Source organism: Oryctolagus cuniculus, chromosome 3, assembly GCF_051225735.1.
Source record: "Oryctolagus cuniculus isolate XC-2025 breed Fujian yellow rabbit chromosome 3, ASM5122573v1, whole genome shotgun sequence".
NCBI classification, from domain to species: domain Eukaryota; kingdom Metazoa; phylum Chordata; class Mammalia; order Lagomorpha; family Leporidae; genus Oryctolagus; species Oryctolagus cuniculus.
In genome coordinates this window covers 124,752,196-124,770,123 of record NC_142869.1, presented here as the reverse complement: position 1 = coordinate 124,770,123, position 17,928 = coordinate 124,752,196, and the positions used below count along the sequence as shown (strand labels likewise).

At 42.0% G+C, this 17,928-nt stretch overlaps 1 protein-coding gene across 1 annotated transcript in view; it reads left to right on the top strand.

Moving 5' to 3' along the window:
- CNTNAP5 (contactin associated protein family member 5) overlaps nucleotides 1–17,928 on the top strand; it is a 991,178-nt gene that overhangs the window by 930,627 nt on the left and 42,623 nt on the right. Inside the window, exon 21 of the mRNA XM_051848810.3 lies at nucleotides 8,829–8,916. Within this exon, the coding sequence (XP_051704770.3) occupies nucleotides 8,829–8,916 (88 nt within the window). The remainder of the gene's footprint in view (nucleotides 1–8,828; nucleotides 8,917–17,928) is intronic.

The window sequence follows — 17,928 nt, the reverse complement described above, 5'->3', positions numbered from 1 at the left end:
GTACTTAAGACTGGAAGTTAGGAATAAACTGAGTCTGAAGTTACATAAGAGGTAGCGAGGTGAAGGGAGAGGAGAGAGCTCAGGGAGGCGGTCCATTTGAGTGCAGGTGGAACTGTCTGGAAGAGCATGTGTGTGATAGGAACTCTGAAATCCTGGTGATCTCCGTGTAAAGGATAAGCAGCAGGTGAAGGCAGATCACAAGAGAGGATAGGCAGAGTCCACACCACCCCTTAGAATCCAGATCTCAAGCAAGCCCCTCAATCTGCTCAGCAATCACTCCGTGTGCTTTTCAGACCATCAGTTTTCCTGTGCTCTTGTGTCTCCTCCTATCCATTTCAGCTCTGTCTTCGTTCTCAGCGGATGACTTTTGCTTTCTTTTGTCTATAGAAATGCAGCATTCAGGGGAATACATCTACATCCTCTCGGCACCATTTTACTCACCTACCTGCAACATTGTCCTGCCATGTTCTCTCACCCCTGTTGCAGAATACATAGAGTTCACCATTTCAGCTAAGGTCTGGCCTTCCACCTGTGGGTCAGATGACATACTCAAATCAAGAACGTCACTATAGTCTTATTTCTCTCCCTTTCTGCCATTTTCCTGGCTCTTTTTTGATGCTTCTTCAAAGCATACAAGCATGTCGTTATTACATGCATTAAAGAAACTGAAACAGGTGTGAACATTTGACACAGTGGTTAACCTGCTGCTTGGAACAACTGTGTCCTATATCAGCATGCCTAAGTTCTGGTTCTGGACTGCTCTCCACTCCACCTTCCCACGATTGCACATTCTGGGAGGAAGCAGGTGATGGCTCAGATAATTAGGTACCTGCCACACAGCCTGTGAGTCCCAAATTGAGCTCCTGGCTTCTGGCTTTGGCCTGGCCCAGTACTAGCTGTTGTGGGCATTTGGGAAGTCAATCAGTGGATGGGAAATCTCTCTTCAACTCTCCCCCTGCCTTTAAGCAAATAAAATAAATAAACAATTAAAAAGGATCAAACGAAAACCTCTCAAGATCAGGGAAGCAAAATTATCTTTTTTTTTAAAAAGATTTATTTATTTATTTATTTGAAAGTCAGAGTTAGAGAGAGGAGAGACAGAGAAAGAGAGAGAAAGAGAGAGGTCTTCCATCCACTGGTTCACTCCCCAGTTTGACACAATGGCTGGAGCTTTGCTGATCCAAAGCCAGGAGCCAGGAGCCTCCTCCTGGTCTCTTAAGCATATGCAGGGGCCCAAGGACTCGGGCCATCTTCTCCTGCTTTCCCAGGCCACAGCAGAGGGCTGGATCAGAAGTGGAGCAGCCACAATTCCGACTGGCACCCATATGAGATGCCGGCACTGCAGGCAGTGGTGGCTTTACCCGCTACACCATAGCGATGGCCCCGCAAAATTATCTTACCTAACTTAATATGATGTTTGATTTTTTTTCAAAATGTAGTTCCCAAATCCTTGGAAATATTTGATATATTTCATCTCTAAAGTCTCCTTTCCTTTTTCTGTAACCCACATGAATCAAGGTTTTGTCCCTGTGCCACAATGGAATAATAATTCTCAAAGCATCCATGCCCTTCTTTTGCAAACTCCAGTGGTTATGGCACAATCTCATCATTCCTGTCCTCTTGGTGGTCACTGAGTGCTCTCTGCTCTGCACACTGGACTTAGTTCTCATTTGTCTGTGGGACACCACTGTCACCTGCTGTTCCTTCTGTTACTGTTAGTTGCTCATTCTTTTCTCTTTTGATGGTGCTCCTCTTCTCTCCAAACTCTACCCATTTTAGCACATGAGGACTCTAACTTTAGACAACTGTGCTTTGTCTCTGCACACATTCCTTGGCTTATCTCATTCAGTATCACATTTGTAAACACTATGTTTAAGTCCATTTGTATATATATTAATATATATAAAACATATATATTATATATTATATATATTTAATGCATAATTGTCATATACAATGCTGATTAGTCAATCCCAATGTACATCCAACTCCAATCTTCTCCCTAAATTCCTGATCTACATATCCAATTGCCTATTGGGCATTTTATTTGAAAATCTGTTAGACATCCTAAATGTAAAATATTTAAAATGGAATTATTTATAATTTCCCCAAAAACACTCTTCTATCTACCATAACGTTTCATATCTCAGTTAATAAAAACTACTCTCTCAGTTTCTCTGGATCAAAACCATTATGTTTTCATTGATATCTCTCTCTCTCTCTCTCTCTCTCTCTCTCTCTCTCTTACATACAACATCCCATTGGTCAAGAGCTTCTACTTTGTCACTTCCATCCCTCTCTTGCAATGTTACTGGTTAGAGTTGCTTCTGAATCCAAGCTTTCTCCTCTTCCCCTGCAGCCTATTCTCAGCAAAGTAGACAGAGGATCCTGTTAAAAGTGGAGTCACATCATAATATAATATCAAACACCATAAGCAGTTTTTCTTAACATACAGAATAAAAGCCAACAAACTCAAAGTAGTTTACGAGGATCTTGAAGATTGCATCTCTGCTCCCTTCTCATGGTTTCTTCTCTTACCTTGTCTAACACCAATCCCTCTATGACTCCACTTTGCATGACCCTGACCACACTACAATTTCCAGAGGCCTTATTCTCCATGTTAGTTTTGACTGGAAGGGTATTCATCAGTTGTCTGTAGATCTAGTTCCTGCTGGGCTTACAAAGTCGTCCTTCATGGGTCATCTCTGATGCCCTCATTTAATGCAGCAATGTATTTCCTTGAATTCAACTGCATTTCCAATTACCCTTATCTGCTTTATTTTTTTTTCTGTTAGTATTTAGCACTAACAAACAAGATTTATCAAATTTTCTATCATGCTTGCCTCTTCCAAAATGTAGGTTTTATACAAAGATTTCTATTTTATTGCTCTAAAATACCTACTCCTATATGACAGGAATTCAATAACCACTTGTGAAGGAAGTGGATGATTTCCACAGGGCTTATGATATCCCTTTGAAGAGGGGAAGGGAAGTCTTTGGGTTTCAGGCAGGGGAATAATGTGGTTAGATTTCCATATTCAGGGGTTTTTGGTGGTCAATGCAAAGAAAGATGTATTTGGCAGGAAGGAGACCTGAGGTGTAGACTAGCCAAAGGAGAATCTAATGGTTGCCAAAGAGAGCAGTCAGAAAATCATGGAGGAAGAGATTTGGTAAGATGTCACAGGAGTGGCACCAATAGCATTGAGTAACCTTTGGGATCTAGGATATCAGAATAGTCAAGACTGGCTCTTAATTATCTCAGATGAGTAGAAGTTAAAGATTGATTATCAAATATAAGCTGCAAATAACAATTCATGAGTGAGCAGAATTTAATGTGTTTACCTCTAGAGTTTACCCCTGAAATAAGTGGTGGAAAAGTCTTCTGTGCAAGCTTGAACTGAGGGAAGGAAGGAATGGGAACAATGACTTCTACTTTGACTAGTTTGGCTGAGGCTCTGATTGGACAGCAGGGAGTGTTTGATGAGCATTTGTACCTACAACTCCTTTTTCCTCTTTCTAGATATTTCCTGTTTTTTCTTCTATGAATAAAAGATACAAATAGGACAGTAGAGGGCAATAAGAGGTATTTTTTTCTCACTGATTTGCACAAATCAGTTTTCAAGAAATAATAAATACATGTTAATTGAGACCATAATATCTCCAAAATGCTGAAGGGTGCAGAAAAAAAAAGAGGAAGAATCTATTTGTTTTTTAACTTAAAATTAGTTTACTGACTCAGTAACGAAACACACTCATCTCCCTGACACTCCTCAAACCCTCAAACAATCTCTTCTTTTTCTTCCTCCTAAAATAAAATGTTTAATGATAAGAAAAAGGGTAGTCAGCTGCTATCCCCAGGCCCACCCTAGGACCTCTGGAGCAGGATCTCAGGTACTGGTCAAAACCATTAGGGAGGACAGACAAGTACCTTTGGCCATGGTCATTGCAAGGGAAAAAAAAAAAAAACAACTAAGAGTACACCTGCTATGAATCTATTCCCTCATAGTCCCTGGACGTGAGTGTCTGTATCTCCTCCACTCTGCTGCTTTTGAACACAGGAAGGAGACCTTGAAATCTGGACCTGCAGTCAGGAGCAAGAATTCTTGTCAATTATTTGGGAATTGGACTTTTTAAAGGTTATCTTTTAAAGCTCAGGTGTCCCCAAAATGTCATAGTGGTGAAGGTGAACTTTAGTGTCCTAAATGTACCCTGATGAGTTAAATATATTAACCTAGTCTAACCAAATGCCAGCACAAACACTAAGTTGTAAAGGAGGAGGAACCAGAATTTTTTTTCTTTGAGAGATGAAGATCCTGAGACTAAAAGAGGCATCGTTAGAGAGACATAATCAAGTGTGAATTTATGCCCCATCACTTTTGCTGTGTGATCCCAGACAAGTTAACATTATGAGCTTCAGTCTACTTATTTTTCTATGTCTGCAACTCTATCTATCTATCTATCTATCTTCCATCTATCTATCTAAAAGGTTGAATTATCCACAGGAATTTAGCCTAGGGGTTCAGATGCCCATGTCCCACATTGGAGTGTCTGGTTCATTGCCCTGCTCCAACTTCTGATTCCAGCTTCTCATGAGTCAGGCTCTGTGTGGCAGCAGTCATGGCTGAAGTGATCGGGTTCCTGTCACACACATGAGAGACCTGGATTGCATTCTTGTTTCCCTGCTTTAACCCCATTTTGGCCATGGTCATTGCAAGGGGAAAAAAAAAAAAAAAAACAACTAAGAGGGCAAGTAAAACTAAGCTCAGTATTTCCTATAACAACTATATGAAGGCACATAGCTAAAGGATGAATCACTAAGTCTGGCATCTAGGGCTTTCCCCAAAAGAGCTTCTTTCATTTTCCTCCCTTTCCCCATCCCATTTAAGATTGGACAGAGTCAATGGGCAGGTTGGGTTCTGAGAACAACAAAGCTTCTCTAGATCAGGATGCAAACTTTAGATATCCTTAAAGTTTTTAGGGTTGTAGTGCTTTATCCCTAAGCAGATCAAAATATGTAATTAAAAATAAATACTAAATAATAAAATAGGCATAAGTAAGTCTAACAGACATAATGCTTTTCCTGCTAACTACATCAATATTTGCTTAGACCATACCAAAGATTAAAGCCTTAATAAATATTTGTGGTACCTTCCCCTTTTTTGTTTGTTTTTGCACTATACATTTGCTTAGATTTTATTTTTTTCTTTTCTTTTTTTATTTATTTTTTATATTTTGACAGGCAGAGTTAGACAGTGAGAGAGAGAGAGAGAGAGAGAAAGGTCTTCCTTCCATTGGTTCACCCCCCAAATGGCTGCTACAGCCAGCATGCTGCACCGACCCAAAGCCAGGAGCCAGGTGCTTCCTCCTGGTCTCCCATGTGGGTTCAGGGCCCAAGCACTTGGGCCATCCTCTATTGCCTTCCCGGGCCACAGCAGAGAGCTGGACTGGAAGAGGAGCAACCGGGACTAGAACTTGGTGTCCATATGGGATGCTGGCACCGCAAGTGGAGGATTAACCAAGTGAGCCACGGCGCCGTCCCCTTCTTAGATTTTCAAATAGGTAACTCAGCCCCTGAGTTTATAGAATGCTTATTAAACACACATTTCATTATCTATTGTGTGTCATGTACTGTTGGAAGTGTTCCAAGGGTCTACCACTCTCCTGCTCTGGCAGGGCTGGAGCCATCTCCCATCCATCTCCAGTCCATGATAGCCTCCAATTTCCTTTGAGTCATTCCACCTTCCTATCCTAACTCCTACACTCATTTTGCTAAAAACCTATTTAGCAGAATGTCTCATACCTCCTCCTCTCCTTCGTGAGTCATTTGTTAAGGGAGCAGCAAGTCGCAACAAAGCAAGACAGCATAGCAGGGGTGACTCAAGGATGTGTACACTTGGCTCTTCCACATGTGGCCTTTGAGTACAGGAGTGATGTTCAAGGAGTCACCTGTAGATGGAACCTGGCATCCTAGGGACGACAGTAGTGGCTGAAGCCAAGGGAATCTCAATCTCTAGGTCTATGGGATCCATGGTTAAGATTTCTATCCACCTGGCAGGAAATCCTCATCCATTTTAGCACCCCTCTGCTGTCTCTGGACAACAAACGAAGGGGAGAGGCATCCTGCCCAATGTCGGGAGGGCACTTCCAAAGTCAGACAGGAAGAGCCATGTGGGAGCATGGCTGTGATTCAGGAAGAAAACTCCCTCCTGTCAAGGACTGAACCTGTACCCATGATCATTAAACAGGTTATGGACTGGGATAAAAAATACCAAGACCTCATGTGTTAGCTAAAGGTGGAAAAGCCACCAGAGATATCCTGAAGCTCTGATGGACTCAGTCTTCATAGCCACCAAATAGAAGGGAAGCATTGCAGTCATTAAATTGTTCATTTTACTCACTTACTGAACTTGCCAGTTTCCATGGTAGGCTCTACAAAACACTTATATGGATATGATGTGATCTGTGTTCCCAAGGAGCCAATAGTTTAATGGAGAAAATGCAAGAGAGAGAGAGAGAGAGCAGGCAGATCAATATAATGCAGTATCTGAAATGCAAGGTTAGAAGCAGAAAAGAGAGAGAGAGAGAGAGAGAGAGAGAGAGAGAGAGAGAGAGAGAGAAAGTATCAACTAAACAATCCAGAACATCAAAAATCTTTCAAGAGGTGGTAGACTCTGGGAGCACTTATAACAGTAGATGGCACATGGTAGGTACTCAAACATGTGTTGAATGAGCATTGTAGAAACTCAGAAATAAAAAAATAAGATAGTGTTTTTCTACAAATTGCTCAAATATCTATAAAGACACAGATAAGTAAAGCAGACATGACATCATGCGATGGGTAGGGAACAAGACAAGTCCATGTGACTAGCTAGTTTCTCTCTCTCTCTCTCTCTCTCTCTCTCTCTCTCTCTCTCTTTCACTCTTTTGGTAATAACACTCATTTCCTAGTTAAAAAAATACTCATGTGGCCAGCATCCCATATGGGCTCTGGTTTGAGTCCCAGCTAGTCTATTTCTAATCCAGCTCCTTGCTGATGCACCAGGGAAAGCAATAGAAGGTGGCCCAAGAGCTTGGGCCCTGCACCCAAGTCAGAGACCCAGAAGAAGCTCCTGACTCCTTGGTTTTGGCCTGGCCCAGTCCTGGCTCTTTTGGCCATTTGGGGAGTGAACCAGCATATGGAAGATCTCTCTCTCTCTCTCTCTCTCTCTCTGTCTGCCTCTCTCCCCCGTAACTCTGCCTTTCAAGTAAATAATCTATTAAAAAATGTTCATTTCTGGGGCGGGCACCGTAGCTCATTTGGTTAATCCTCTACCTGTGGCGCTGGCATCCCATATGGGTGCCGAGTTCTAGTCCCGGTTGCTCCTCTTCCAGTCCAGCTCTCTGCTGTGGCCCGGGAGGGCAGTGGAGGATGGCCCAAGTGCTTGGGCCCCTGCACCCGCATGGGAGACCAGGAGGAAGCACCTGGCTCCTGGCTTCGGATCAACGCAGCATGCTGGCTGTAGCGGCCATTTAGGGGGTGAACCAACGGAAGGAAGACCTTTCTCTCTGTCTCTCTCTCTCACTGTCTAACTCTGTCAAATAAAACAAAATGTTCATTTCATAGTATTCTAGGGAAGAGTATGTTTGGAAAGATGCCTTAACATTTGCCTTCTACACATCAAGTGTTCAGTACCTAGTAAGCATTATTATAAGCTAACAAGCATATAATCAGGCACCACAGGTCATAGCCATTGGCTCTTTCTACAGGACCAGATTTCTGAATGGAGGTTACTCAGGACAGATGGGTGCAGAGGGAAGGTGGGGATGGAGCACTGGGTATTAGTCCTAGACTTGCTGCTCCCCAAGGAGGAGTGCAAAGTCAAGCACGGAGTCTCCCTCTTCCAGGGTGGCTATTAGGGTATTTCATAAATTTTGTTGGAAAATGGAGTGAAATAATATGTCTATTCAAATTTAGTGCTCAAAATCCATGTCTGATTCTCTTCATAATGCAGTTTCCTTGAATTTTTTAAGACCCTTGCCCACCCCCTCCATGTACAATAATGAGAACACTTTTCAGGAATAACATCACGTGGATACCTAGTGTAGAGCCTGAAAGAAACTGGCAGGAATTGAGTAGACTGAATAAAGTGGCCTGGATGGAGCCTGCTGCCCAGATAACTAGAACAAAGAGATGGAATGAATTAGTGAGCGAGGGAGAGGGGGATGCCTGAAGGCTGCTCCTAGAAAAGCACTCCTGGCAAAGCCCAGTGGTGGCTTTTGCTTATCCTGCAAGTTGGGGTTCTCAGCTGACTGTGCAACTAACTTGTCCTCCTCTACCAAACGTTTCGGCAGCTGCCATCCATGCCTGGTGCAGTCCCTCAGCCCACACCTGAAGGAGAGCACTTCAGACCCTGGAGAACAGGAGAGCAGTGGTGCTCCTGAGGACGAAAAGAAACAGGAAATGAGTGCCTGCTTCCCATTTAATGTTAATCCTGCACAGCTAGTTCCCGAGCAGGTTTCATTTGTTTGCTTGTTTGCAGCAAAGAATTTGGTGAAAAAATCTCAGTGGGGAGATAAATACCTGTCAAAGGCTGCTCAGAATTTCCCAGGGCGAAGACTCCTGTGAAAGCCCCAATTTCACAAAGAAGAAAGAAAGGGGTATTTTGTGTGTATTGTGTGAGAATTAGTGAGACATTGCTAATCTCTCCTGAGAGAAAATCCCAGACAGGGGTCTGCTCTGTGTGCCCCGTGTGCGTGCCTGTTTTTCAAACTATTTCTGCATGGGAGTGTTTCAAAGCCCTTCCCCTGTAGGCCTCCACTGACGTCCTTTGTTCTCTGTTTCCCTGCAGGTGGACCAGCAACTTCGGGTCAGCTATAACTTCTCCCCAGAAGCCGAGCTCAGGACTGCAAGGTCCTTGACCCTGGGCAAAGTCACAGGTCTGCTGCTCCAGTTCATACCTTCTCAGTGATCTTTGTTAACATAAACAGATAAATAAAATAAGTATCAATGGCATAATTCAAATGCAGAGTTTTAAGCTCCAAGCCAGATCTGCAACTAAGATGTCAAGTATAGGAAATGCTGAGATGTGTGTGTGGGAATGATGGGGACTTGAATTTATATCCATTTTATAGAGCTTGAAAGAGCTGCATTCATAAAGTAATTAAATAAAATAATTAGTGTTTTACTTAACTTTAAAATATGTTATTTAAAACTAAAATTTTTGCTTAATTTTACTTAAATTTACTTAATTTTTACTTAAATAAATTAAAGAAACCAAAGATCTAGATAATTATCAAATTGTTCAAATCCATGATCACTGAAGCAATATTAAACTTTCCCATTATAATGGTGGACATTTTTGACTGAAAACACTGTGATTTTTTACCATGACATCAGTTTTAGGTGCATTCAGGAATGAAGTTATTGTATCTTCTTAACAAATGAAATACTTTTATCACACTTAAGTCATCTTTTTCAACTTCCATGATGTCTTTTCGTGCTTAAATGTTTTATTTAATTAATGTAGCTACTGCTATTTTGCTTTGCCTAGAATTTGCCTAATCTCTCATTCCACATTGTTTTCCTTTGAATCTTTCATTTTCTTAAAGCCTTATGTATGACTGTGCAAAGAATATACAGCTGGATTTTGATTGTTATACCCAATTTGGCCATCTCTGTTCACAAATTGGGAGATAAAAGTCCTTTTACATTTGGGGTTTACCTGTACAGTTGGGATTGCTTTTGGCTCCTTGTTTTCTATTACTCCAATTTTTCCTGGGATTTTATTAAGTTCTTTCTTATGCAGTCACAGTACAGTCCAGAAAACATTATATCCAGGCATTTTAAGCAGAGAAAAACTCAAAAAAGAAATCAGTTGCTTACAAAATTGCTGCAATACTTATGATGTGGGTGCTTGTTAGGGCTCTTTGGGAAGCCTCTAAAGACATTCTGAACAAGTTATCACCCACTGATGCTAGACCAGAGTCCAGAAGCCGCAGCCCCCCAGTTCTCCCAAGAGGTCTGAGAAGGTCTTGGACAAATGGCTGCAGAAATGGTTCATGCTGCCATGATGTTGTTCAACAGCAGAAAAGTTGGAAAGTCAGGAAACTGACTCTTGTGTCACTAGTCTTCCTGATTTGTGAAGGGTGTATAACTCTCAGGACATTATATGAATCCAGAAACCTAGCTGCAGTGTAGTCTAGAAAATTATTAACTTCAGCTTCCCAAATGATAGTTGAATGAACCCATCAATAATCACTGATGTCTGGATTGAAGTTTGTTATTCCATCCCCCCTCCTGTTAATAATAATAATTTCCATAAATACTTCTCACTTTTATTAATACATGCACAAGTTTATTCATTTCCCTTTCCTTCTTATGTTTCTGACCTCTCTCCTTCCTATCAGATTTGGTAAACTTCTTTGGTGACCGTGATTTTTTCTTTCTGTATAAAATTCCTTATTCATAAACACTTTATTTGCAAAAAATGTTCCCTATTTCACCTTGATTCTTGGAGGACATTTTGCTAGACATGCAATTCAGTATTGAAGGCTATGTTCTCTCAGATGCTGTTCTCAACATTATGCAGTGCTTGATGGCACTGACTCCTAAGAACCAATTGCATGCAGACCTCTCTCCCCAGCTCCGTCATTAGAAACATTGTAATTACTACTTGAGATTGTCCATTTTGAGAGGGCTTAGGCCTTGGAAATCTGAAACACTATCAGTCAGGACTCTGAACAGCCAGTTTGAAATCCTCCCTTAGTGCTTTACTGGATCCTTGTCTTCTGGCTTCAGTGGTTGCCATTAAAATGTCTGCTGTTAGAATGCCCTGGTTTCAGAAGTGCCTTGCTGAGCCTCACCCCTTCCACTAACAAGCTACTTTTGAAATCTCATTCTCTCTCTCTCTCTTTCTTTTGGTGTTTCACAGTTTACTCTCATGTGCCTTGTAATAGTTTTCTAGTACATAAGGCTTTCAAAAGAATCTACTTGATATCCTCATGCTTACTAAATCTATTCATTAGTTCCAAAATATATATATGTATATATGTATCTAGTTCATATACATTATTCATATGTATCCATTTATTCTCAGAAATTCTTAACATATTGCTTCTTCCTCCCTTTCTCTATCCATTTCTTTTAAATATGAATTAGGCAAAACTTAGACTTTCTAACTCTATCCTTAATCACTTACCCCCTTGTTAACATTTAGTTATTTGTTTGAAAGACAATGATAGAGAGAGGTATCTTCTACCTTCTGGTTCCTTCCCCAGAAGGTTGCAACAGCTGGGGCTGGGCCAGGATGAAGCCAGGACCCAGCAACTCTATCCTGGTCTCCTATATGGGTGGCAGGAGCCCAGATACTTATGCCACCTCTGTTCCCTTCCCAGGCACATTATCAGGGAGCTATCTCAGAAGCATAAAAGCTGGGAATTGAATGAGCCTCTGACTTGGGATGCCTGCCTTGCAAGAAGGGACTTAACCTGCTGCACCCCAGTGCCAGCCCTGCTTACTCTCTTTTCAATAAAACATTTTTGACTGCGTCACAAAAATCTGGCATTCTGGGAAATTTAGTTTATTTAGTCTTCAAATTCACTGTCCCCTCATTTATGTCAAATCCCATTTAACCCACTGTCAGTGAGTCATTTTTCAATTATTATTTTATTTCAAAAAGTAACGTACTTTTTTTTTTTTTTTTTTTTTTTTTTTGGACAGGCAGAGTTAGACAGTGAGAGAGAGAGACAGAGAGAAAGGTCTTCCTTTTTCCGTTGGTTTACCCCCCAAGTGGCCGCTAAGGCCAGTACGTTGCGGCCGGTGCGCTGCGCTGATCCGAAGGCAGGAGCCAGGTGCTTCCTCCTGGTCTCCCATGGGGGTACAGGGCCCAAGGACCTGGGACATCCTCCACTGCCCTCCCGGGCCACAGCAGAGAGCTGGACTGGAAGAGGAGCAACCGGGACAGAATCTGGCACCCTAACCGGGACTAGAACCCAGGTGCCAGCGCTGCAGGCGGAGGATTAGCCTAGTGAGCCGCGGCACCGGCCAAAAAGTAACATACTTTTAAAAACATACTTATTAAGATAGTCTCTTGTCCCAGCTCATTTTTTGTATCCACCTTTTTGATGTCTTCACTTTTCTAAAGATTTACTTATTTGAAATGCAGAGAGAGCGAGAGTGAGAGAGAGAGAGAGAGAGAGGAAGATCTTCTATGTGGTGGTTTGCTTCTCAAATGTCCAAAAGCATTCATTCTTGAAGCCAGGAGCCAGGACCTCCATCTGTGTCTCCCACATGAGTGGCATAGACCCAAGCACTTGGGCCATCATCTGCTGCTCTCCCAGGTACATTTGCAGGAAGCTGGATTGAAAGTGGAGCAATGGGGCCTTCAGCCAGCACTGTGCCATAGAATGCTCTGTTTAGCCTGTTGCTCCTAAATGCCAGCCTACAATGTTTTTAAGCATTCATTCCATTAATGGCTATTGAGCACTTTGTCTCTGATAACTCTAATGTTTGAAGTGTGTGTGCAGATTAAAAAAGCATTTTGAAGAAAGTCATCATTTGGACAAGATTATCTGTTTTTGGAAAATTACTGAATTCCTTTGAAAGTGAGCCGGGCCTTCCTCAGTTTCACAGAGTGTGAATTATCCTCCTGTTTCTAAGTCTCTGTCTAACTTGGCCCAGCCACAGCAGCATGGACTGTCAGACAGATTTAGGAATTCCAACAGCTTGAAACTTTTAATAGAAACTGCCATTTCTGTTCTTGTTCTAATTTGTTTTCTGGTCCTTGTTTCCCCTACTACACTTTGCCAAGATGTATCATTACATTTGATTGCAAAATAAAAACTGCTATTTTTTGGTGGAATTCAGAATTCAAGAATTTATTTTCCTGAAAGGAGATTCCTGGCAGATTTAGGAAGGAGTTACCTTTTAAAATACAGAAATATGTTCAAGTTTCTGTGGAAAGGATTGTAGGATTGTTTTTAAACTCTAGCTGTCACAGTCTAAATAGACATTAAAATAGGATCTGCACTCAGGACATGCTGGTAGCATTATCTATGCAGCCAGCATTTATTAATTCCCTGCCTGCTTGCCAGTTTGACAGACCAGAGCTTATATATGACAGAGACATTTTTTTCTGCTCTGATGTCTGCTAACCATGGAGCAGCAAGTGTTTATTTGGTGCAGAAAAGCCATATGCAAATTGGAAGAATTCCTTCTTAACCCGCATAACACCCAGCTAATCTGGAGATTGGAACACAATCTGTGAGCACTTGCCTGTGCTTTTTATCTCTTAAGCTGGAATTGGTTCTGATTCCATCTATAGAACAGGGTTCTTTAGTTCATCCCAGTCCTTCAAGTATGAAGTTCAAAGCACTGTGTCTTGTGCAATAGCACAGTATCGTTGGAAGCTTGCCTCAAGCTTCTTGTAGGGGTAAATTATGGCTGCCATTTTTAGAAAGCACAGTAGAATGTATGCATCTAAATGAGAGTTACATATGAAATGCACTCATTTTGGAAGACTGTATTCCAATATCATTTTTTTTTTATTTTCAACCCAGATTGGACCCTTCTAAAGTTCAAATTTGTTCAATTAATATTAAATGAGGGGAAAATTCTACAGTGAGAGAAGCTCAGCTTTTTAATGATAAATTGATTCCTGTGTGTATCTCTTCCTGTTAATAATTATTGTGTGACCTTGGTGAATGTATCCAGTCTGTTTGTAGTTCCTTATTGGTAGGATGGAAATGGTAGTCCTTAATTCATTTAATTCATAGGTCTGTGTAAAGATTTCATAAAAAACTAAATATAAAGTAGTTGGTATTTCACACACACTCACTTGAATAATGTTAGTTTAAATTTTTAAAAAAAATTTTTTTACAAAATATTTTTTAGTTTGAAAGGCAAAGTTAAAGAGAGACAGAGAGAGACAGAGGTCTTTCATCAACTGGTTCACTCCCCAAATGGCTGCAATAGCCAGAGCTGGGCCTAACCGAAGGCAGAAGCCAGGAGGCCTTCTGGGTCTCACATGTGGGTACAGGGTCCCAATGACTTGGGCCATTGTCTACTGCTTTCCCAGACCATAGCAGAGAGCTGGATCTAAAGTGGAGCAGCCAGGACTTAAACTGGTGTTCATATGGGATGCCTGCCCTGCGGAGGCAGCTTTACCGGCTATACAACAGTCCCAGCAACCTTTTTTAAATTTTTATGTTTTAAAGATTTATTTTCCTTATTTTAAAGTGCGAGTGACTAGGAAAGGGAGAGACAGAGAGAAAGAGATCTTGATTCAATTCCCAAATGGCCTCAATGGCCAGGGCTGGGCCTGGCCAAAGCTAGGAACTTGGATCTCCATCTGGGTCTCCCGTGTGGGTGGCAGGAACCCAAGTACTTGGGCCATCTTTGCTGCTTTACAGGTGCATTATCAGGGAGCTGGATCAGTAGAGGAATAGCTGGGACTTGAACCCATGCTCTGATATGGGATGCTGGCATCAAAAATGGCAGCTTAACCTACAGCCCCAATTTCTGCTTTTAAAGGGTATGGAAACATAGAGAAGAATTAGTTAAGTTTCAATGTGTCTGGAAAGGTGACTCTAAGGGTACCTTGCAAATGTGCTCTACATGAGCAGTTATAATATTATTTATTTTTTGACAGGCAGAGTAGACAGTGAGAGAGAGAGAGAGAGAGAGAGAGAGAGAGAAAGGTCATCCTTTTCCATTGGTTCACCTTCCAATGGCTGCTGTGGCTGGCTTGCCACGCAGGGCCCGAGCACTTGCACCATCCTCCACTGCACTCCTGGGCCACAACAGAGAGCTGGACTGGAAGAGGAGCAACCGGGACAGAATCCGGTGCCCTGACCGGGACTAGAACCCGGTGTGCTGGCACCACAGGTGGAGGATTAGCCTATTGAGCCGTGGCGCCGGCTGCATGAGCAGTTCTAAACCATGCTGAGTGGTGTAGGATTGTGTTTGACTGCCAGTGAGTGCTGTTTCAAGGGTATATTGAATTTGTGCTGGAATGACAACTAAAGAGAATATAAGAGTTGCTGGACGTGGGAGGTTCAGTGTGTAGGATTCTACTGAATTCAGAAGTTCAAGTATTATCATGCTTTCATCTTTTTATTTCTCCCTTTCCCTGTGACTCCATTTCTTTCTTTGCGGGGCTTCTCAGGCAGGATTTTAGTAGTAATAAAGTGAAATTAGCAGCTCTAGCTTTGCATTTTGCCAGTTCATCATATTATGTGACAAGAAATATTCATGTTTCAAAAAGTTTCAGAAAAAGCCCTGGGACTGAGTTCCCAAAGATCCAGTTGTTGACTATCCTGGACCATGTCCAGCTGTCTGGAATTCACTGAGGGGTCCACTTGATGTTAAGTACATATATTGATATTGGAGAAAAGTGATTTATCAAAAGGAAGCTGGGCTGCTCTCACCAGAGAATGAAATGGACTGTGGAAGAATCAACTGTGATGCGAGGTGTTTGTCTTAACAGTTAAGATCTGGCAACCTACTTGGGGTACCTGCATTGGAGTCTTGGCTCTGGCCCCTGATTTCAGCTTCCTCCTATTGTGCACCTTGGGAGGCAGCAAGTGGAAGTTAAAGTAGTTGAATGTGGGACACCTGGTGTGAGTTCTTGGCTCCTGGCTCTGGCTCCAGCCCTGGCCCAATCTAATTGCCATTAAGGGAGCAAACCAGCAGATGGGAGCTTTGTCTTCCTCCCTCTGTCTTGCAGACTCTCCCTCTCAAAAAAAAAAAAAAAAAATCCCAAACCATAGATCCTTTTTGCCTCACATTCTAATATTTTGTGTACTTATCCTAAATTGTCTCCAGATAATTCTTGATTGTTTCTCTGAGCAATAAAATATTTCAGATTTGTGAGTTTAACCTGACCTTCTACATCATGAAGTAAATGGTGTTTTTTAAATATGTCTTGAAATATCAGCTTTTAGTAATCATCAATTTCCCAGGTACATTTGTCTTCCACTTTTCACTTGGTAGATAACCAATGATGAATTGCAATTGGGTAATATGGGATTTTTGCTATTGTTTATTTTATTCTTTTTTAAAGATTTATTTTATTTATTTGAAAGACAGAGAGAGAGGTAGAGACAGAGAGAGAGAGGTCTTCCATCCGCTGGTTCACTCCCCAAATGACCAAACTGGCCGGAGCTGTGCGGATCCGAAGCCAGGAGCCAGGAGCCTGGAGCCAGGAGCCAGGAGCCAGGAGCTTCCTCTGGGTCTCCCACGTGGGTGTAGGGGCCCAAGGACTTTGGTCATCTTCTACTGCTTTCCCAAAGCCGAGGGCTGAATCGGAAGAGGAGCAGCTGGGACTAGAAACCGGCACCCACATGGGATGCCGGCACTTCAGGCCAGGGCTTTAACCCGCTGCACCACAGCGCCGGCCCCTATTGTCTATTTTAAAATAACAAATATTTTCTCCCATGGATAAATTCAATAAATGAGTTAATTCCTCCTCATGCAGCAGGAATGTGGGTTATTTTCTGATTTAAGATGCAATTTTATGTCTGCATCTTAATCAGTTTGTGGTAGGAGGGTAGGTCTGTTTGTGCTCTGTGAGGCTCAGAGAAATCTGTTTTTTGTAGGAGCAAATGCACTTTCTGTGACAGGTACTGGAGTGCCTCATCCAACATCATCACTTGTCTGCTCCACTACACTAGCAGGCCAAAAATGAATGAAGCAAAAGTGATCAAGTGAACAACACACAGATATGCTGTTTCAGAATACAGGCTGTCCTCATCCAGGAGGGGCTGGTACTCATCTGTTTGTAAGATTAGTGGTGTCGACGAAAATACAGGACTTCACACATCTTTGCCTGGATGTTTTTGCCGTCAATCAGACATCGTGTGATGTGATCTTTACTGATACAATGTTCAAATCCATTCTCTTCAAGTAAATATTATTGAGCATTATTATGGGCCACACAATATGCTATATAGATATTAAAAAGCAAGCAACTTCTACAGGTTCTAAACATCCTGCTTGCCTTAAAAAATTACTTCTTTCAAGTGGAGGTTTTCAGAGCAACATTGGAGTATTAGTTTTATGAAGTTTTTTGGGGTACCTCTTGTAAAGTTTGCTAAGTACTAGGTTTTGCTCACTATAATCAAATAATAACACTATTATACTTATAACATGCAAATAACAAAAATCTACTAGTTAATGTTAGTATTCTTATTCCGTAATAATCTTCTTGTGTGTCAAGTTTAAGCCCTTTACTTAATTTTTTCTTGACAGGCAGAGTTAGTGAGAGAGAGAGAGAGAGACAGAGAGAAAGGTCTTCCTTTTCCATTGGTTCACCTCCCAAATGGCTGCTACCGCCGGCGCGCTGCGTTGATCCAAAGCCAGGAGCCAGATGCTTCCTCCTGGTCTCCCATGCGGGTGGGTGCGTGGCCCAAGCACTTGGGCCAACCTCCACTGCCTTCCCAGGCCACAGCAGAGAGCTGGACTGGAAGAGGAGCAACCGGGACAGAACCGGCGCCCCAAGCGGGACTAGAAACCGGAGTGCCAGCGCCGCAGGCAGAGGATTAGCCTAGTGAGCTGCGGCATTGGCCTAAGCCCTTTACTTACATTAACTCATTTTTTTCTCACAACACCCCATCAAAATAAGTACCTCTATTATTTCTACTTTTATTTGATGAGAAAATTGGGTCACAACATTTAAGCAGCTTATCCAGTGACACAAAGCCAGGAACTGATAAGTCTTTCATTTTAAGTCAAACAACTCTGAGTCTGGACTTCATATTCCCAATCAGTTCTACATTTTTCTTATTTTTATTTTTAAAATGTTTCTCATTTGAAAGGCAGACATATACACACACACACACACACACAGAGAGAGAGAGAGAGAGAGAGAATCTCCCATCCACTGGTTCTCTCCCAAAATGCCTGCAACAATTGGGGTGAGCCAGGATCGGATGTGGGAGCTGAGAACTCAA